Raw genomic sequence first — 22,263 nt, forward strand, 5'->3', positions numbered from 1 at the left:
CAACACATAACCCGGTCCGGTCGAGCCTCACTAGCCAGATGAAGCTAGCTGGCTGCTTATAAGGTTAGCTTAGGGCAACAGGGTTAAGTAGCTGGCTAGCTATTTATTTTCATGAACTGAAGTTCAAGTTTAATAGGCCAACAACAAGTTGCAACCTAGCTAATACTTACTCACAAGGATTCCTAAATCATTGCTAAGAATAATGAAAATGACTGCAGTTTCTACTGGTCATTGTTTTCAGGCTGGTTGTATTGGTGCTTGCTAGGTACCACGCTAAAGCTAGCTAGCTACTCCAAAAATTGCAGTCGAACAAATGATGCTTTATTACCAACGCGGTATCGTAAAAACATAGTTCGTGGCCGGTGTTTGCAGAGTTTTTTGTACAGCTTTGACAGTGCTACTATATCTTTTTTGACACGCAAAGACCCAAACAGCATTCCATAGTATGTATGTCGTGAAGCTAATAGCAGTGACGCTATTACTGTAACTCCGGTAGGGCAACATCTGAAAAATTGTGTACCGGTGCTCAACCAGTCGGCAAAAGCCAATATCACCCACGACAGAGAACGGTTGATTGTCAAGGGCAATGAATTCTATTATCTTGGCTTTAATGGATTTCGCCTTGAAGTTGTCTTGCAGAAATGTTCTTACTATTTCAAATGACTGCTCGATCCACACAATAGAGATTGTGTAGGCTAGGTTAGGAATGCTGTGTTGCACATGTAGCGCAAAATTTTACGTGGCGTCATTACGTCATGTACCTACGTTATATAGGTATGCACGGTAGCTTTGACATCGGTTTTTAACATTGCCGTTAAACTAGACATTGGGCCGAAACCGATGTTGGCATTTTTGTCTAATATCGGCCGATCCCGATATGTTCATCGATATATCATGCATCCCTAGTAGAAATGGTAAGATAAATTGGCATTCCACATGAGAAAGTTTGCCGACTCCTCATGTAGCATATTACCGGTATCTTCAGGAGAGTAATGTCAGAATCTGCAAAAGCCAGCAGGGGCGGGAGGAGAATAGTTGGGTTCAGGTTAAGTTTTTTTTTCTCTTCTGCTTATCTAGATCTCTGACACCCTCGAGGCATCAAACCGTAAGCTTAAAGCATCAGACAAGCTCAATGGATATAGTTGATTTTATTAAAACACATAGGGTGTGTCTATGTGGAAAAATAGAGTACATTTTTTTTTGCAATCAATTGGTTGAAAGAATAGGCAACTTTCGGTCAAACAAGTTTTTTTTAAAGTCGGGGACAGCCTTGGTATTATAGTCAAAAGTTTGGTATATTGGCCCAAATTCTTATCACGCAATAATTACTCCAAGCTTGTTGGATGCATTTGCTTTTTGTTTTGGTTGTGACACTGTGGAGCCGGCCGAGAGATATGGCTCAGAAAACATACCTCAATCCAGGCATGAGAAATGCATTGTATTCTGAATAGTCACAATATACCAAATATTACACAGAGAAGTACCGTCAATCTTCTCTGTTTAACAGTTGGGGTACGTTTTCCAAGCCATATCTCACACAGGCTCTGCGGCATCTTAATCTAAATCTGGAATCCTATTCATCCACAGTGCAGCTGTAAGCAAGTGGACTGAATCTATTCTGGTTATAGAAATGGGAGAAGGGGCAGGTTACAGGCAACGCCTTGGAAAGAGGTATGAATCATAAAAGTGGCCTCCACGCTGGTGTCTCCTAACCCCACCCAAACGCCTTATGAAAATGTTGCTTTCTATTTGAAAAGGAGCAACACGCCCACCATGATTATATATTTTTTAAGCAAGCTTAAAAAGATTACCGTTTTGACTTCAATGGCCTTCTTTTAACCTTGCTTTAAATAAAACAAATAATGTTCAATGATGGGCCAGCGTTGCGCCTATTCCTTTTCAATGATTATATTTTTTGGCTGCACCCCTACTCACTCTGGTTGGGCGCCCTCCACTTATTTCTACTCATCTCTGTAAGATATGGCCTATAATTTATCTGAAACAATATCAATTAGTGACCCTTGAAATTGGACATAACTTGATTACAATAACAGTTTTTATCTTACCTTGTGCTATAGCTATGGACTCAAAGCTCTGCAGTTCTTTGAGTAAACATGTTCTTTCTTTGGGGTGAAGGCTGTAGATGAATTCTTTTGCTCTTTTTGGAGAGTTCAGGTGCTCCCGCTGCTCGTTGAGTCCGAGCGTTCCCATCCAACAGCTTTGCACGTGGGACACCTTCAAAACCTTTCCGGCAGTGACACTTTCCAGCACTGCCCTTGATGAGACTGTGTATCCTAGAGTTCTCTGAAGACAAAGCTTGAACATTGTGGCAAAAGGGGCAAATGTGTTGTTCGTACAAATAAAAAATGTGGGTGTATCCCAAAAGCCTTCAAATAAAATGGCTAGGTTCTCCCCCAGTTTAACATTGAACAGCACTGCCAACCAGCCAATTCGAAAAACTAGCTAGTTTACTGTAGTAACGTAAGTAGCCAACATTGAACGCGTTAGCGTAATCATGAGAGCAGTCAAACTAGCCAAACCACACTAGCAAGTAAAGTTAAACTAGCTAGCTATTATTGCCAAGTTGCAACGTTACTTTGTAGATAAAGTAATGCCCATGCAAAGTGAAAGTCCACTCTTCTATTATTTTGGAAATAGTAATGTAGTTAGCAAACTGCAGTCGACTCCTGTTGCATTTCTGGAATAATATATTACTAAATGTGCCTGGCAAGACAGAGCAGTTCGCGAAAGGAAAACAATAGCTAGCTAGCCAACTTAAGCTAATTGCACAAAACCGCATGTTAAAGACTCTGGCATGCCTGCTAATATGAGTCGACGACCCGTAAGAAAATAATGTGGCATTTGCGGGTCCACTCTTTTTGGCTTGAGAAATAAGCAATTTCACTGCAAACGTCCGTGCAATTCCTCAGAAAGTCTTGATATGGCCCAAAAAACTGATCTCAATGTTTTGAGCCGAGTCGTCGACTGGAAGCCTTCCTCGATTACTTCCACTTGCGACCCATGTAGTTTTTCTCCCAAATACCGTATGGTTTCTCTTCTCGTGTTCTTCCTCGATCATCATTTACTACATTGAGCTGACATTTTCACATATCATAGATATATTCATCTAGCTAGATTAATTATTCTTGCTACCACGTCTCCAGAGATATGTGTTGGTCCAAGTTTCATCATGACTGAACTCCGCCTCGAGTAGTAGTAAACCACATCTCCCAAAATGCAACACAAAACGTATCAAATATAAAATAAAAATGTCCAATGTACATATGTAACGGATGTGAAATGGCTAGCTAGTTAGCGGGTACACGCTAATAGCATTTCAATCGGTTACGTCACTTGCTCTGAGACCTGAAGTAGGGTTTCCCCTTGCTCTGCAATGGCCGTGGCTTTTGTGGAGCGATGGGTAACGATGCTTCGTGGGCGACCGTTGTTGATGTGTGCAGAAGGTCCCTGGTTCGCGCCCGGGTCGGGGCGAGGGGACGGTTTAAAGTTATACTGTTACATTGATGCTGTTGACCCGGATCACTGGTTGCTGCGGAAAAGGAGGAGGTTGAAAGGGGGGGTGAGTGTAACGGATGTGAAATGGCTAGCTAGTTAGCGGGTACACGCTAATAGCATTTCAATCGGTTACATCACTTGCTCTGAGACCTGAAGTAGGGTTTCCCCTTGCTCTGCAATGGCCGCGGCTTTTGTGGAGCGATGGGTAACGACGCTTCGTGGGTGTCAGTTGTCGATGTGTGCAGAGGGTCCCTGGTTCGCGCCCGTGTCGGGGCGAGGGGACGGTTTAAAGTTATACTGTTACACATACATTCGGCTAAATGGGCAATCAAATATCCAACAACTAGGGAATCATCCCGTGCTGTCTGTTTGTAAAGCAACGTTTATAAAAATGCTGTAATGTTACCACCTTGTGGTTTAAAACAGGATGCGCTACTCAAATTATTTCGAGGCATTATTACATTAGTAGCCATGTGTGATCAGAAGTACCTTTCTTTTGCCAAAGAATGTGTTTTAATGGCTGCATTGTCAAGTATCTATGTGAGGATTCAGCATTTGGTTCGTAAGGTTTGAATTTGGTTTGTGTGTTGTAGGCAGAGTTGGAAAATGTCGATCCCTTATCCCTGGTAGTTCCTCCTAGGTACTTGTCAAAACAGCTCAAAGTTCATCACTGCTCATCATGTCATGCTGTGATGAAAAGGGTGCATTCACTACAGTGTTTGAAGGTGTTATTGGGTACTTACTGACCAAACCACTATTAAAGCTGATCTAACAAATGGCTAAATGAACAGTTTTACTTTTCATTAAAAAGCTAACTAAACCAATAATCAAAGTCCTTCATTGCTGAAAGAAACAAAGCACAGCTTTCAATTCCTGATTAGGACAAGTGATACTTTCAGTAGTTTCAAGTTACCTTTCTTGATAATAATTAATATTGAAAATAACATTGTAAACGTTAGTTTCTCTGGAAGCTGTTGCCATTTTTAAATAATGTAATTTTTGTTGTTTTAAAACTGCAATAGAGTGGATAAAAGCCAATTTATGCTTGATCCGACCTTGTTTTCGGAGGCCTGGTATGGGGGGTGTGACGCAAGAGCCAATCATCTGGAGGCATGCAGAGGCCAAATCAAGCTCTGTACCGCATCGACAGACGCCTCTCAAATTTTGTAACAATCAGGAGGGCTCCGTGTTGACATGATTGGTTGACGGTAGGTGGGACGATACGTCCTGTATAAACACAAACTCACTTCCTTGACAATAGCTCTGCTCCGCTAAACGCAAGAAGTGAGGGGGTGCAGATTTTTTTTGTTGTTGCCTGAGTTACGGACACTATATCGGTCCACTAGCACTCTTAAAGTGAACTGACAGCATTTTATGTTAAAATCTGTTCACACCCCCAGGAAGAATGACACCTTTTAAAACATTTTCTGACAAGCAAGCACGTAGATATGGTCATTTTCATAAATTCTTAGAATGTTTGAGAATTACGTATAGTAAGGCATTTGTGAAAATTCTACAGCAATATAGAGCGGCCGTGCGTTTGTTCAATTAATAGACAGTTCAGTAAATAAAACATCTGTCTCGTCCAGGAGTCTACGCAGACTGGTCCACCATAGCAAATCAGAGCTACAGTAGGCATTTACGTAAACAAGCTATTTGCCACACAGGCCTGCCATCATTCACTTTGAACTCGACTGTGTTTACAGGCAGTTGCAACAACACAACCTTTAGATTAGAATGCATTCGCCAGAAGCCACAAATACACCTGAATGTATTTCTGAAAATATGTATATACCACGGGAGTCCTCTTAGATTTAGGAGCTTTACAGTCTTACTGATCAAACAACCATGATAGGGTAGTCTCTCGCTCAGTTATGCACATCAACAACAAGATAAGGGACATTAGCTTAACCATCTAGTTGCCCGTCAAAATTGCACTGATAAACGATGGGGAATTGTAGCCTACTCATCCTTCTGCAGCTTGCCTGCCAATGCATTAATTATTGTCCCAACCAAGCTCCCACGCTAACTGTCTAAAGTTGGCTAACCTGCTAACTACTTCGACACAAATGAAAGAACGCCTCACTCTGACCATTTTAATCGCCCTAGTTGAGCTGGTTAGGCTGTTTACATGTTATCTAAAGCGTTCATGACTAACTTACTTTTCTTGCCTATGTTTACTGACACCGGTCATATCTAGCAGGTGTTGTGCGTTCGTAAATTCAGTTATTCTCCGCTCTGACACACTCAGACGAGAGCGCTCTGAAAATCAGTGTAGATGGCCTGAGTGAATTTGCGAATGCAAGAGATGTACTAAATGGATAACAGTTGTTCAAGTTCTTGCTAGCTAACCAAATGACATCTGCATCTCTAGCCATGTACAGCCACCGAAAAACGATATGAGGGGAATAAGTCAGTCACTCACCCACTCCTCCAATGACATGACATCCTCCTAGCAGCTAGCTAGGCTCCGTGTTTTTAGCTTGGTACATAAGTTGATACACTAGCCTATTAGCCACGGTAATGACTGACCTGTGATCATTGCCCTTTGCTAGTTTGATTGACATTCCCAGCCTTCGTTACATTCGTCCGTTTTTGTCCAAAATATTGAGTCATTGAAACAGAGTGCATCCCAAATGGAGGTAGCAAACAATGTACCAGGCCAGCTGTGATTTACAACCTGATAGCAATATTTTGTGGACTATCAAGAAATGTATTGGTGAATTATATTAAATCAGGCAGTCAACTCCATCCATCTATTCTGCCAACAATGCCTAAGTGTACATCATGGAATGTTGAGTAAAATATAACCTATTTTTAAAACCTCTTAAAAAGTTGGTTTTATAGCATAAACTGGGAATTTGATATTTTTTACTGATATTATGGTTGTCTGTTTCATATCTGCAAAGTAGTTTAAAGTTGAACTGACAGCGTTTTAAGGCCCAGTGTACTGCTTTTGTAAGAAGGGAAAAAAAGGGCACTTTTTTTTTTAGTTTTAAAATTGTTTTTATTCATATTTTTCAGGGGGTGCTGAGGCACCCTCAGCACACCTACTTCCCGCGGCTATGGCTACAACTATTTGAAGTGAGCTAGTTGAAATGCAGAGATCACTTAATTAACACATGGTCTGATCAAAACATGGTGCAATTTCAGTTCCAAGGTATGACTCAAACATCTGTTGAAATCGAGTAAAGTAGAGTCAAAACACTAATTTGAATACAACATCTTTTCTAAGGGAACGTGTATTTTTATTACATGTACAATAACGTACACAATTTAACCAAGGTCACACAAGAGACCAGTAGTAATGATAAGAGGTATATCAGTGATTACAGTAGCACGTCACGTTTTAATTAAACCTCTTCTTAGCGCGGAGCTCTTGGCGCTGCGGAACCCCTCTCGGCTCCTAGCTTACCTTCTTTCAGCAAAACAGCAAACACACGACATCCCTACAAAACACGAGGAATGTGGGTCTCACACTGAACTGCACCTCTTGGGACACCCAACCACCTAGGCACACTCAGTCATAGCAATTACAACTCTGCAGCTAGCCCAAAGACAAACAAGAAAGGAAACAAATCTAAAAAGAGAAAATAAATGACATCCCTGATAGAGAAAATTGTTTTTAACTTAAATATATATATATATAATATATTTCTCTCTATATTCTGATCAGTCCCCATTAGAGTCTGTGTCATCATTAATATAGTCTTCTTCTATAGGCGTTTCCCTGTTCTGTGTCCCCCACTCATCCTCGTCATACTCAATACTGTCATTATCCTCCAGTAGTTCATTCTCAGGCTCAGCTCCACCTGCGGCTGCTTCGTCCTCTGCCCCGCCGGGCTCTGCAAACTGGCCCAGATCCTCGCCTGGAGCCACGTAGCCGTTGTTGTTGGAGAAGGGTGCCTTGTCCCGGACCTCCTCCTCAATGTACACCTTCTGGTGGCACATGGGACATGTGTCCTGAATGTAGAGCCACTTACGGAGGCAGAGTGCGTGGAAGTAGTGTTGGCATGGGGTGATGCGTGCAGACGTGGCAAACTCCTGGTAGCATATAGCGCAGACGTCCTCAATGTCGCGCAGCTGGTCTCCCTTCACCTCCGGCAGGGAGTTTATCTTCTTGACGGCCGTACGGCGGTTGATGAAGGTCTTCCAGCCGTTCTTGGCCTGCAGGTAGATGTTGAAGTAGGCGTGGAGGCACATCATGCAGGCGCGGATCTTGCTGCCCGCCTCAAACATCATGGTGTAGGCGCCGTTGCCAAACATGATGACGCCAAAGACAAACTCGATGACGCTGCCCATGGAGCGCACGTAGTAAACGTAGTCGTCCAGCTTCTCCCACAACACGTTGTAGTAGCCATCCACCATAAAGAGGCCGTAGACCGTCAGCGACACCACCACCTTGAGGCAGAGCTCCACGCAGAAGGCAGTGACGGCGAACAGCCAGGTGTTGAGGGCATAGTAGTGCCACAGGGCGTAGCTGAGCACAACAGGCAGCACAAAGAGACAGAGCGACACCAGCAGGACCGGAAAGTGGCGGCGGAAGGAAGAGACGTGCGAGGCACTCAGCGACATGAGCACGGGGTCCGTCATGCCATGGATGAAGTGCAGGATGGCAGTCAGCAGAAGGCACATGTTGCGGCTGAGCCGCACCAGCCGTTCCTCAGGGTCCAGGCCACTGAGGCCCGTTTGCAGGGCCAGGATGAAGAAGAGAACGGGTGCCACGAAGCCCAGCCGCTTGTCCTCCTCCTCAGTGGAGCCGATGAATGCTAGGATGCTGAGGCCCAGGTAGTGCGCGATGGAGGAGATGACGGCGCTCATGCCCAACACTGTCAGCATAGAGTCACAGCCGCTGATGATGAGGTTGCTGAACAGGTCCCAGAAAACGTCCCACGTCAGGTAGCTGTGGTCGCCGCTCTCGTGCCGCACCACCATGACCACGTAGACCAGGATGATGGCCTGCACTGTCATGCGTGTGAGCCAGAAGACACGGAGCACGTCCGGGAAGCGGATCCTCTTCCAGGTGTCCTCCACCAGAAGCTGCAGCCCGTAGATGCGGTACATGTGACGCACCAGCAGGTAGACGTAGCGGCAGGAGTAGTAGAACCACTTGAGCTTAAGGGCCAGGCACACAGCTGTGTTCAGAGCCAGAGCCAGGCCAGAGGCCACCGCTACCAGTTGCCGTACGTCCACGGGAAGCTCGATTATGAGCCCCAACAGCGGAATCATGATATCCAGGACCATAAGAGTAGCAAACACAGACTGAAGGTTTAGCAGCACCACATAGCCCATGCCAAAAAGGAGTTGCACCACGGCCATGCCCAGCCATAGGGTGGGCCCATTTCGTGGTAGGAGTCTGAAGCCCAGCGCTGCTTTGTAGTAGGCGCTGTAGAAGTCTATGTGAGATGTGGCGTGGTAGTTGATAAGAACGGCCGCCACTCCCAGGAGCACAGCGAAGAATAGTGTGTAGACCTTGAATAGGGCCTTCTGTGATAACACCAGGACCACACTGGAGACCGTGATACCTGAAAGAAATTGAAACCATAGTGTCAACATACAAATTGTTTCTGCACTGCATGCAACAACAATGTTTTACCTTCATGCCATCACGAGAAATAAACCCCCTACTGTATAACAAGTATTGATTTATGATAAGGTTTAGAACTACAGTTAGCTGGAGAAGAATCAGTCATTTGGCAGTATCTTACTGTTTAGGCAAACTATTTGAAGAAAATACCGACCCTACCGTTAATCTTCGATGTATCAGTGTGGATAAAAGTCTAATGGAGTACAGTGGCATATCCCATCAATGCATCGGTATGTTTTCCGACCCATATCTCACACCGGCTCCATGGTGTCTTAATTAATGTAACCATGATTGCGTTCCTACCCCAGTGCAGCTCAGTGTAAACAACCACAACGGTAGGGTCGGTATCTTCTGGCAAGGCGAACTAAAAATGTGTCTGAAAAACATTACATAGGTCTAAATGACATGTTTGCAAGGAGAGAGTAGTATGGTACACTACATGATCAAAGGTATGTGGACACCTACTCGAACATCTCATTCCAAAATCATGGGCATTAATATGGAGTTGGTCCCCCTTTAGCTGCTATAACAGACCCCAGTCTTCTGGGAAGGCTTTCCAATAGAAGTTGGAACATTGCTGTGGAGACTTGCTTCCATTCAGCTACAAGAGCATTAGTGAGGTCAGGCATTGATATAGGGCGATTAGGACGGCTCGCAGTCGGCGTTCCAATTCATCCCAAAGGTGTTCGATGGGGTTGAGGTCAGGGCTCTGTGCAGGCCAGTCAAGTTCTTCCACACAGATCTCGACAAACCATTTCTGTATGGACCTCGCTTTGTGCATGAGGGGCATTGTCATGCTGAAACATGAAAGGGCCTTCCCAAAACTTTTGCCACAAGTTTGATAGCACACAATAATTTAGAATGTCATTGTATGCTGTAGCGTTAAGATTTCCCTTCACTGGAACTAAGTGGCCTAGCCTGAACCATGAAACTGCCCCAGACTATTATTCCTACTCTACCAAACTTCACAGCTGGCACTATGCGCATTGGGGCAGGTAGCGTTCTCCTGGCATCCGACAAACCCATATTTGTCCATGGGACTGCCAGATTGTGAAGGGTGATTCATGACTCCAGAGAACGCATTTCCACTGCTCCAATGGCGGCGAGCATTACACCACTCCAGTCGACACTTGGCAATGCGGCTGCTCGGCCTAGAAACGCATTTAATGAAGCTCCCAATGAACAGTTATTGTGCTCACGTTGCTTCCAGAGGCAGTTTGGAACTCAGTAGTGAGTGTTGCAACCGAGGATAGACAATTTTTACAATAACAGAACTTACAGTTGACCAGGCAGCTCTAGCAGGGCAGAAATTCAAAGAACTGACTTGATGGAAAGGTGGCATCCTATGACGGTGCCACGTTTTAAGTCACTGAGCTCTTCAGTAAGGCCATTCTACTGCCAATGTTAGTCTATTATGGAATGCCGTTTGGGTGTTTACGTGTCAAAAAAGATACCCAATAAGCTTGTTGACCAATCAGGACCTGGATATGACTGCATGTCATAATAATTTAACATTTTCATTAATTTTGTACATAGTTATTACACAGTGGTTACACTATCACTCGTATTTCATATGTCACAACGATTCATCGATATGTATGCTATGATGCTGGTAAAGTTGTCTCGCGCACCTGCCCTTCCCCAAGCTCTGGACAGTGCTGGTCGTAAAAAAGCTAGCTAGCTGATGGATGCAAACAATGTTCTTCCCCAAAAACACAACAAAACGACAATCTGTTTCAGTAGCCATATAGCTAGCTAGCTAACTATATAGCTAGGTGTCATCTAAAATGACCCTAATTTATAAGACAGTTCTTATTTGATTAATGGTGGTCGGACCCATTTATGTGAAGCTAGCCACAATAGTGGACTTTGCAGTTAGCCTTCAGAATAAAAGTATGTCATTGACAGTGATGCAATTGAATACAAATAGATTTATGTCATAATTGAATAGATCATGCTAAACGAGGTTGGAATGTTATTTAAAATCAAAAGACACTTTGTTAATTTGACAAACAAAATCACACGGGATGTATTATACTTTAGAATTGCATTGGGGGCATACTTATTTCACTGGTACAGCATTACCTATGGATTGTGGATCAATGACATGGGGTATCAGTCTACTCAGTGACACCCAGAGAACATTAGTGTCGTAGCTCTTATTGCAGGACTCTGAAACAACTCAATTGAGGCACATTTATTGTCAACCTGTATTGAACACTATTCCAGAGGAAAAACAATACTGTGTTGATGTTTTGAAGTCTGATAACTCTGAGGAGGACATTGGGAAAAAATATTGGGTGTTGAGTAGACTGATACCCCATTTCATTGATCCCCAATCCTTAGGTAAAGCTGTACAGTGCAATATGAATGTCAATACACACAATAGGCTGACTGTGTGAAATCAGCTCCCCAGTCACAGTCCCGCGATAAGAAATACAACGCTAATATTTGCGTGAACTCTAAACAGTTGTGTTCTGTGGGTGTCACCAAGTAGGCCGATACCCCATTTAATTGCTTCACATTCCAACCTTGTTTAACATAATCTAGTCTAAATATGGCATGATTCCACCAATTGTAACCTTCTGCATCACTTTCAAAAGAGGTACTTTTATTTTGAAGGCAAACCGCAAATTCCACTAATGTGCCTAATCTTTATTGTGGCTATCTTCACAACACATAACCCGGCCCGGTCGAGCCTCACTAGCCAGATGAAGCTAGCTGGCTGCTAACTTTTGGCGGTCGAACAAATAATGCCTTATTACCAAAGCGGTATTGTAAACACATTGTTCGTGGCCAGTGTGTGCTTGTTTGCAGACTTTTTTAGTACAGTTTGACAGTGCTACTGACAGTAAAATTCAAATTTTCAAATTCAGAACACACAACATAATTCTGTTATTTGACGTGTCAAATTAAAAGCTTATTTAACGCGTCAACTAGTGTTATGACATGCATCTAAAGACCCAAGCGGCGTTCCATAGTCTACGGAGATTGCATGCATGTGTGCTCAATTTTATACACCTGTCAGCAACGGGTATGGCTGAAATAGCTAAATCCACGAATTTGAAGGGGTGTCCACATACTTTTCTATATATAGTGTAACTTGTATACTAGGTAGGTAGGCTGTTTGTCACGCAAACATTGTGTTGGAATTGAGGGCAGTAAGTATGCCTCAAAAAGGCGCATTGAGTTCCGCAAACTAGTTAGACGTTTGTTTGACATCTAAACATGTTTGTCTGACAGTATTGACAGGCCAAAATGAAGGCCACACCGTCAACTATTTGTCCTTTATGGACACTGCAGGTTTAGCCTATTCTTCACAAGTTTACTAAATACTGGGCCATAAGTAAAATATCTTAAAACACCTGGCTGGCATTCATTTGTCTGATAGACAGGCATATGACCAAAATATTAGTTAACACGTTACTTAGTTGGCTAGCTAACTACTAGGAAGCATACAATTCGTTGGGGTAGAGTTATTAGCTACCTAGCTGGCTAACAACTGCGCAAAACAAGGTCTTCAAGTTGTTATCGCTGGTAAATCGGCTTTGGAAGGAGTGAGTGGACTGTAGTCGAGGCCCTTCGCCATTGACGTGACGCGGCTCATCCACCCTGATGTGTACAATAGTAACTAGCTAGCTATCAAGAGGGTGGTAGTTGCTCGCATGTAGGGGTCCAAAACGAATAATTATCTTACCCATGACTCGGATTAAAATCTTCCCCGCTGTCCCGGCCCATCCTGACCCAGGATCATAGTAAGAGTTAAAAATGGCGTCGATAATAAAGATGCAAGGGACGCGAAGTGCCACATCCAGCACGGTCAAGGCTTGTTGGCCGATCCGGACATTAGCTGATGCCATGGCTTACGATGTAAGTCCTTGGAGGACTCTGTCACTCCGTTTTAGAGTTTAAAAACCCCAACTTCTGGCTTCTTTCGGTTTCAACTTCCCACACGTTATTTAACCGGGTCCGTACAATCCGCCATCTTCACCTGTTGCTATGCAAAGAACGCGGAAGTTGCTACTCTTTTTGAACCCCCTCGGACACCGATAGAACAACGAGACACATATTTCACCGGATGTACACATGTGAAGCATCCGGTTGGCGTTTCCTTTCCTTACCAAATATGGTGGTGAGAAGAAGCCCAGTGGCCGGCTGTGGGAAAAGATGGAGCAAGATGGATTTGGCCGACATGTAGCAAATGTTCTCATATATGAAACATTTGATCTCGATACAGTTTTCTGTTTTCAAAACTATAATATGTTAAGAACAGAGTGGACTAAGTGTTGTAGATTTTACCCTTTGCCAAAGTTTCTTAAAGTTGCGTTTTTTAGAAGGGGTGCAAAGGGCGAATTGAGTTATTGCACACGCGAACGTCACAGAGTAGGCGTTCCCTAACGGAAATATCCAAATAAGTCATAAAACGCGGCAATAGGCTTTCGCTAGCTCGTGCTTGGCTCTGCCCACATCATTGCTTGTTCTTCCACACTAGGATTAATTTCTCCCAATTGAAACGACAGGCCGTGGCCTATCTTGAGTTAGTTATAAAAAATCTTTGCCTCAGACGTGAAAAGGTGTGGCCTGTGACGTTGTCGACGTGCCGTATGGCACTTTCAAGACAACAGGGAACTCGGGGAGAAAGGAGGTCAAATCATAACGTCAGTGATATTCAGGTCTGAAGTGGGTTAACTGAACAAGGCAGTTAACCCACTGTTCCTTGGCCGTCATTGTAAATAAGAATTTGTTATTAACTTACTTGCCTAGTTAAAAAAAATGTAACCACAAGTTGGAGATTTCCGAGTTACCAGATGTTTTGAATGAGATATTACAGCTGTTGAATATCTGGCTTTCAGCAGCTTTCAGTAAATCACTAATAACATTTTAATGTATGTTTTTGCAATCGATGATGGTTCACTTCCAACTCTTCCTGTAACATAATTAAATACATGAGGGGGTTCTTGCTCAATCTAAACACACACAGATCAGTCAAATGACACCTAGCATGTTGATTCATATAGGGGCCGATTTAGACTTAGAAAATGTACGCCTTTCCTACGCACCTCTCAGTATTTGGTATTCAGACTACCTTATCCAGTCACATAATGTGCTTTGCAGGTGTGGCTACCTTGCATGCTCTGATCAATTTCATTCAACTACTGAAAACCCTCCCACTTGCTGGCCAACAGATTTTCTCGTGGAGTTTTCATTCAATAGGGGTTTCATCACATTTATCTTAAACCATCCCTTTAAATACATTGTACCTTTTAGTAAAAATATTGTCGACAGGCTCACTAGAATATTTTGAGAGAACTGGGTTCATATTAGGGATCAATGAAAGAAAGCCATCCATCTATATGCATGTTCGTCTCTGTTTCATCAGATTTAAAAATACTCATCTTGTAGATTATTTAGGTTTAGGAAAGTATTTATGAATCATAAAAAACAGGTTTGGAGGGCCTGTTGCGAAAATAAAGAAAACAGTGGTTTGATTCATTCTAAAAATGGCCACATTCAGTTCTTCAACCCATGGTTATGTTGGAAGGTTAGTGTACATAGAATTACAATAGAGAGAATAGTGTACAATAGTAGGCTATACCCTTGTCTATTGCCTGCACCAACCATGGAACTGTGTGATTGATAACACAGCCAAGTATTGCGCCATGTGTCGGGTTGAAACTGTTACAGCTTGGTCTTCACTCCATAGCGATTTAATTAGCCTATGTCTTTTTTTATATTATCAACTGTTACTAATGATCCTCAGCAACAACCACACAGCCATGACAGCGTTTACAGAGGAAGCAAATTAAGGTAAATGAAACAATGTAATTAAATGTAATGATAGTGTAAACTTTACCAACAGAAGGGAACTAACAGTAAATTGGCAGTTGAATATGTGTGGTTATTAGGCCTACTGATGGTCAATACTGATAGCGGCTAATATTTAACATATAAGAAATAGTAAACAGAGAAAGTCGGGGTAGCCTATACTGTAAGTAAGACATTCGAGAGTGGCCATCCCTGCAAGTTAAAACACCGTACAATTTAAATTCTGCATAATGGCACAGCATTTCATAAACTTTACTGTGGGAAAGTTGATATGCGTCAGTTTGCTGCCATGTGACTGTTTCACATTCGTGTCCAGTGATTATAAGGTCAAATAGATCTTAAACAAGTGTAATTTATATTTACAATTCACTTACCCAAACGGATTACTAATTTCTTATCAAGTTGTAAATTACAGTGCATGGAGAATGATGTTATTTCTCTTGGAAAAAGTAAAGTATTCTGAACAAAAATGTAAATGCAACAATTTCAACGATTTTACTGAATTACAGTTCATACTGTAGGAATTACTGTAAGGAAATCACTCACCTGAAATAAATAAATTAGACCCTTATCTATTGATTTCACATGACTGGGCAGGGGCACAACCACAGGTGGGCCTGGGAGGATATAGACCCACCCATTTGGGAGCCAGTCCACCCACTGGGGAGCCAAACCCAGCAAATCCAAATGAATTTTTCCCCACAAAAGGGCTTTATTACACAGAGAAATACTCCTCTGTTTCATCAGCTGTCCAAGTGGCTGGTCTCAGACTATCGTGCAGGTTAATAAGCCGGATGTGGAGGTTCTGGGCTGGCGTCGTTACACGTGGTCTATGATTGTGAGGCCGGTTGGATGTACTGCCAAATTCTCTAAAACAACATTGGAGGCGGTTTATGGTAGAGAAATTAACATTACATTCTCTGGCAACAGCTCTAGTGGACATTCCTGCAGTAAGCATGCCAATTGCATGCTCCCTCAAAACTTAAGACATCTGTGGCATTGTGTTGTGTGACAAAACTGCACATTTTAGAGTGTCCTTTTATTATCCCCAGCACAAGGTACACCTGTGTAATGATCACGGTGTTTAATCATATGCCATATCTGTCAGGTGGATGGATTATCTGGGAAAAGGTGAAATGCTCACTAACAGGGATGTCAACAAATTTGTGCACAACATTTGAGAGGAATATGTTTTTTGTGCTAATTGAACATTTCTGGGAACTTTTATTTCAAATCATGAAACATGGGACCAACACTTTACATGTGTTTATATTTTTGTTCAGTATAGATGCTTTTTCCACTTGGAACCGGTAGGTTCACTAGACCTTATTCATGGTTTCCTCGCGTATAAAGGTGGTGGAATTATTAGGGAATTAAGTCAAGGTTAGAATATGCCGTATCTGTAGACACACCTCCGCCACACCTTAATTTATTCGATCTCCACCCCAAACGACTAGCGGGTGAATAGCATGCTATTCTCAGAATACACATAGAGAGAAAAGTGCATAAAAAGGGAATTACATTTAATTTACAACCGCTTAACCCTGGTCGTAATTCCCCCCATACTGATTTGAGGGATGACTTAAATTCCTCATGGAAAAAAGTGTATTTAATTATGAGTATCATATTTTTGGTTTGACTCCAATTGAAAGAACTTTCTTATGCCATGCTAACTTAATTCTCCATACAAAGTTTGCGATAAAGCATTTTCTAGGACTTCACTGATTGACACCAGCAAGTGCTATTATGAGCAGTTGGAACCTGTTGGAAGATGGTGTAAACAAACTACTTTTGAAGAGTAGCATGAAATGCTCTTCCCTAGGGGAAAAGGGCATTTTCAAATGAGGTCAAGGAAAATGTATTTCAGGAAATGTAATCAGCTTCCAGTAAAGAACACTTTAATAGTGTTGTTGTAAATGGTGTTTGCCCTTCCCACAGAATCCTCATTCCTTGCAGCAGCCATGACCTCAAGCACTTGTCTGGAACAGAAAGGTAAAGAAGGGATTGATATCACAAAAATCAGATATCATCCTGAACAACAACCATACATTCAGTTATCACAGGGTTAATCAAATCAATGCAGCTGGTAATGCTCAGATTAGCATGAATGAATGAATAAATCTAGTTTCAGTCATCACTATAACATACTGTATGCCAGGGTTCCCCACTTTTATTTGGCCCCCAAACTTTTCTGAACAAAAAAAATAGCTATTTCATTTAACATAAGACTGTACAAACACCAGGAAATCAGCTCCAAGTGATTTTAATTTAGAAAATCTGTTACCAATTATTCCCACGCATAATAGAGACATGATCGTATACAAATGTACGTTTTGTGCTTCTTGCCGTCGATTTGACAACTTAATTTTAATTATGTTCCGGCCCCCGTCCATCAAATTGGCCCGCGGCTGAAGTTGATGATCCCTGCTCTAGAGCATTATCAGATATCTTTCCCATTTTTTGTGCGCAACGTAAGTGTAAAACGTAATGCCAAATCGCAGACATCCAATGTCCCACAATCCTCCTCGCCGCCGAAACTGACAGCAAAGACAGTTTAAAATTATAGTTTATTATAAAATGGCCACTGCTTACCTTACTCACAATCAAAAAGTCTTGAGGCACCTTGAATCATGGTGTATTTTTTAGGTACGCCAATGTTGTTGTCGTTGGGATGATGTTCAAAGCTCGTATCGACTGCATGGAACCAACTAGAACCTAACTACAATAGCTTGCTAGGTAGGTCACCCTGTTTTCCCGTGGGATTAATGTTACACTCGCTGACATGCTATCCAGCTGCTGGACAAACAAAATTAGCTAGCTAGTTAACTATCTGTTCAAATTGGTGCTCTGTAACGTTACGCTGATAGTGTGTTTAACGTTAGTATACACAACTGACTGAGTGTAGTAGCCTGTTATTGTTGACACTAACCGAGGTACTACCACTACTTATTTGGTTTACAGAGATAAATACCGCTTTTACGCGTGCATGTGTAACGGATGTGAAATGGCTAGCTAGTTAGCGGGTACGCGCTAGTAGCGTTTCAATCAGTTACGTCACTTGCTCTGAAACCTAGAAGTAGTGTTGCACCTTGCTCTGCAAGGGCCGTGGCCTTTGTGGAGCGATGGGTAACAATGCTTCGTGGGCGACCGTTGTTGATGTGTGCAGAAGGTCCCTGGTTCGCGCCCGTGTCGGGGCGAGGGGATGGTTTAAAGTTATACTGTTACATTGATGCTGTTGACCCGTCTGCTTCTGATTTCTTGTATTGTTTTTGCAGGTCCCTGAATGGTGTCTAGATCACTGGCATCCCTCAGAGACGGCCATGTTTTCTACTTTGCCAAGAGGGAGCAGTGGAAGAACCTGCGAGAACAGAGCTGGGACAGAGAGGTAGGTCAGGCTACAGTCCTTTTTCCATAAATGGAATTCTGTCCATTCTCATATGTTCTTGTGAAAGTAAAAATTTCTGTGCTAAACAAAGCATCAAAGTTAAAGAATGCATGGTTTGATGTTCACAATTTTTAAAAAACATTTACATTTTAGTCATTTAGCAGAAGCTCTTATACAGCGTGACTTAGTGCATTCATATATCTTTGTATTTGCTGACAAGCACACTCACCAATAACCTACATCCTCCAAAAAGGGCATGAGTGGGAAGTCTGGGAACGTTTGATTTTATGCAATGTTCTTTCAAGGCATAATCAGGCTCTTGGCATATTTTCTTTTGAAGTTCTTCAATTACTTTCTTCCTGTTGGATTAGAAATATGACAGATTAACAATGTTCATATTAATTAAATAACCCAATGAATCAATTGAGTATACTCACGTCAGACTGCCTTATTAATCAATCTACATGAATTGTTGAAATTTGCACTGTTGGTGGTGTCATCTCGATTCAGGTCCAGGAGCTGCAGGGAGTGACTCCTGCCATTGGGCCCAAGTCGGAGGCCCTACCCCCAGCCCGCAAGGACGGTGACCTCTGTGGTGGCAGTACGTCACCCTCCCCAGGGAGCGCCCCGTCTAAGAGCCCCCGGATGACACTACCTGGTGATAACGCCATAACAGCACATGGCAGCTCACCACAGTACCTTCTACCACACAACAGCATGCAGATTCACCTCCTTGTGAATTACTGTCCCTCTGTAAAGATATTGATATAATGGAGTAGTTTTGGAAGAGGTTGCAGTATGCTTTGTCAGAAGGTATTCCACCCTGCCTGAATTGACAGTAATTATTTAGTTGTAAAAGCAGGTGACTTTCAAATGTACTGTAGCTGTTATTTTCCTGTACAAGGACATCTGTTTAAATAAATGAGTATAATTATTGAGAAATGCTTGATGTCTCTTGATATGCATTATTAGTATCTTGAGCAAGTGATACCGATTTTATGATCTCCATTCATTGTCAGGAAATCGTACTACAACAAATAAGACATTTAGAAAGCAGAAAATCAAAAACACTTTTAGAACCTTTTTCAACAGACTTACATTCTGCTACATCTTTATTTTTAGCTGAAACAACTGTTACATAGAAAATAGGAGACAGAATTCAGGAACTGAACAATTATCTTAGAACGCCAGTGGTACAGAAAGAGGTCAACTCTGTCCAAACATGTCTCTAGGTCATCAACAGACTTGCAAGGCTAGAGTACTAAAGTGTATGTCAATCTATCCCAATCTGCGTCCCAATGCTCCTTCCTTTCATTGCCTCTTTTCCCTCTTGTCAATGAACTTCAAGATGAACAGTTTACTTCATATTACTTTTACCTGTCATATATAAGTAGGCTAAGACCTCTTGCATCTGGCCATGAAGGAAATGAAACTGTTGCAGACCATTGGGACAAAACCTTGTATTTACAAGGAGTGAGTCTTTTACCATGACCAAAAACAAACTTATTACTTCTAACCATTTAGCATACATAAGATTTGGCAATGTATCGCTACATCAATGGGGGAACTACAGTATATTACAGCTAAGTTTTACATGGACTATCAGACCATTGTATAGAATAATTGAGTCAGGAGCTATACAGGATTTTTAGCGTCATGTGCATATTGTTGCATCGGCCACACTTTAGTTTCCCCTGTTACCTATCTTTAGTTTCCCCTGTTTCCTATCTTTAGTTTCCCCTGTCTTGAATGGAAAAATAATCAGGCTTCAGTCATTATGCAGAAAGTCCAACTGCTCTTAAATGGGGGAAATGTGTTGGGATAAATAGGTTCAGTATAAAAACGAGCTTTGACACTTAAGAGTAAAAAATGTAAAATAACATGCATTACTCTATTTAGTTTAATGGGTTGTCTTGAAATTATGTTTGACAGTACCCCTGAGCTACAACTTACACACCACTAACTAAAGTATGGCGTTCGTGAAAAATAGTGGAAAAAAGAACGTTTTGGATGTCTATACATATTAGGCATTGTCATCTTGTGAAATACTTTAGGTAGTCGCTATAGTGAATTCTGACTTCATTCAGCTGATGGTGCTGAACACAAGCTAACACAAACTTGACTTTGTAACCTTTCCAACTCTTTTTTTTAAACATTTACTAATACTATTAGTTTATTGTGTTTGAATGAGTTGTAGTTACCAGTGATCACCACTAGAATAGCTTTCACAGAGTACTAGTATTTTCACAGCAGGACGAGCACTTTTAACGTTTTCCATTTACATTTGCGTATGAATCCTCTGTATGACATTTAGCACAGCATCACTTATATTGAAATAAATGATCAATCTCAGCGTAATGGGAACTTTCTTCTCTAATAATAGAGAAAAACATGAAATTAAATAAGACTTCTATTCTATAGCCACCAATCAATGAGTGCTTCCACTGACACCCGAGTTGCATTCAAGGTAGAAACCTGTGCAACATATTACTATTGACAAATGATGTCACACCCGTTGACAACCACTGAGTAGATTGTTAAGGATTGCAGGTCCTTGTGTCCTTTGTTGACTAAGAAGCTTCCTATTGACAGTGGGATGTATTTAAACATTTTTGTTCTCATTCTTTTGGAGTCTAATTTATTGGGGTGCAATTAATTGCGGTAGAACATGCAAATGTATACATTTTTCATTGGTAAAAGAAAACAGAAAATATTTGATATATTACAGAAAAGTAAAATACCGCTTTCCATTGTGGTTATTTTCTTATGTACTCCTTTTCTGCACACAATCTTACCTTGTATGTATTTCTATACCTTCTATGTGTTTTCACAGAAATTATTCATCCTATTCAGTAAAATAAAGTCATTTAAGTTAATTCAGCTCGAAGCCTTTTGGCACCTTTCATGACAATGTACGGGCAAAAGGAGAAAGTACGAAGAGGAGCATCGAACGCAAAACATACAAACGCATCAAAATATAAATATGTACATACAAATAAAAGATTTGATATTTTTCGTCATTTGAAAATAGTCAAAGCAGTTGTCAGTCCGCTCCCTCCTTTCGTGCATATTTTCACGCATCTAGACTCCCACCCTTTTCTTAAACCTATAGGGTGAAGACACTGAGTTACTGTATGTAGGTGATTGAATCTGCTCCATTGAGGGGAAGCCCGACCTCGCACTCTCACACTATTCGCGGCGCCGACCGGTCGTTGGACATCGTCTTCTTCAGTTTGACCCCTCGCCGTATGGCCAAGAGCACATCTTCCCCCTCACCGCAGCCAGGCTCCTCCTCCTGAACCTCTGGCAGGGCCTCACGGTCCCACTCTGACAGCCTACTACCAGGCTGAGGTGGGGGAGTGGGTGGATCGGAGGAGGCCTGAGCATCCCAGGGTGCCTTGGGAGACACCAAGCCGTTGTCCCCCGCTGAAGAGAGTGGGCTCAGCGGTCCCGCTCCCTCGCTCTCTCCTCTGAAGAACAACCTGGGGTGCTCGGGAACAGTGGGCGTCTTGACAGGGATCATGGGGGTCTTGATGGGGATGGGGCCCAGACCCAGGCCTCCGGAGGACCGCCGCAGGTTGGGCTTGGAGGAGGGCGTGCGGCGGATGGTGGCCACCCCGGGGGTGACAATACTGCCGGGGGAGGGGGCTGTGGGGGGGATGCCCGCTGTGGAGGCCGGCCGCTTGGCCTGGAACATGCGGCGGTAGGACTGGCTGATGTCACTGTTGCGGGGGATGGTGGAGGACTTGTTGAAGTCGGGCTGGTCCGTCTCTTGGTCGCCACCCACGGAGAAGTAGTCGTAGTCGGACACTGGTGGGACGAGATGATATGTGGATGAGGATCATTGTCACTTACACTTTTAACATGCAGTACACTTCAAATGCACATTTTTCATCCGTATAGACGCTGATAACAAAATGCTATTAGACAGAGGTTCAGATCCTGAAGT

At 42.5% G+C, this 22,263-nt stretch overlaps 3 protein-coding genes and 2 long non-coding RNA genes across 12 annotated transcripts in view; 1 reads left to right on the forward strand and 4 right to left on the reverse strand.

Annotated features, from left to right (window-relative positions):
• LOC139558675 (transmembrane protein 65-like) overlaps positions 1-3,206 on the reverse strand; it is a 25,290-nt gene extending 22,084 nt beyond the window's left edge. Inside the window, exon 1 of the mRNA XM_071373973.1 lies at positions 2,067-3,206. Within this exon, the coding sequence (XP_071230074.1) occupies positions 2,067-2,325 (259 nt within the window). The 5' untranslated portion in view covers positions 2,326-3,206. The remainder of the gene's footprint in view (positions 1-2,066) is intronic.
• Positions 3,207-6,742: 3,536 nt separating this feature from the next.
• On the reverse strand, positions 6,743-13,123 carry LOC139558676 (E3 ubiquitin-protein ligase RNF139-like). Its single transcript, XM_071373974.1, has 2 exons — positions 12,801-13,123; positions 6,743-9,041 (listed from the first exon to the last, which is right to left on the reverse strand). The coding sequence occupies exons 1-2, from the start codon at positions 12,961-12,963 to the stop codon at positions 7,189-7,191; spliced, it is 2,016 nt and encodes a 671-aa protein (XP_071230075.1). The 5' UTR covers positions 12,964-13,123; the 3' UTR covers positions 6,743-7,188.
• Positions 13,124-16,805: 3,682 nt separating this feature from the next.
• LOC139558679 (uncharacterized) lies at positions 16,806-17,856 on the reverse strand. Its single transcript, XR_011671621.1, has 2 exons — positions 17,522-17,856; positions 16,806-16,908 (listed from the first exon to the last, which is right to left on the reverse strand). It is a non-coding gene; the product is annotated as an uncharacterized lncRNA (long non-coding RNA).
• Positions 17,531-19,256, forward strand: LOC139558678 (uncharacterized). Its single transcript, XR_011671620.1, has 3 exons — positions 17,531-17,665; positions 18,205-18,314; positions 18,825-19,256. It is a non-coding gene; the product is annotated as an uncharacterized lncRNA (long non-coding RNA).
• A 137-nt stretch (positions 19,257-19,393) lies between these two features.
• The window catches only part of LOC139558677 (protein MTSS 1-like), a 49,080-nt gene continuing 46,210 nt past the window's right edge, over positions 19,394-22,263 (reverse strand). For all 8 annotated transcript variants that reach the window (XM_071373979.1, XM_071373978.1, XM_071373982.1 and 5 more), the window contains one exon: positions 19,394-22,124. In XM_071373979.1, coding sequence (XP_071230080.1) covers positions 21,499-22,124 — 626 coding nt within the window. In that variant the 3' untranslated portion in view covers positions 19,394-21,498. The remainder of the gene's footprint in view (positions 22,125-22,263) is intronic.

This window comes from Salvelinus alpinus, chromosome 29, assembly GCF_045679555.1.
Source record: "Salvelinus alpinus chromosome 29, SLU_Salpinus.1, whole genome shotgun sequence".
Classification (NCBI taxonomy): domain Eukaryota; kingdom Metazoa; phylum Chordata; class Actinopteri; order Salmoniformes; family Salmonidae; genus Salvelinus; species Salvelinus alpinus.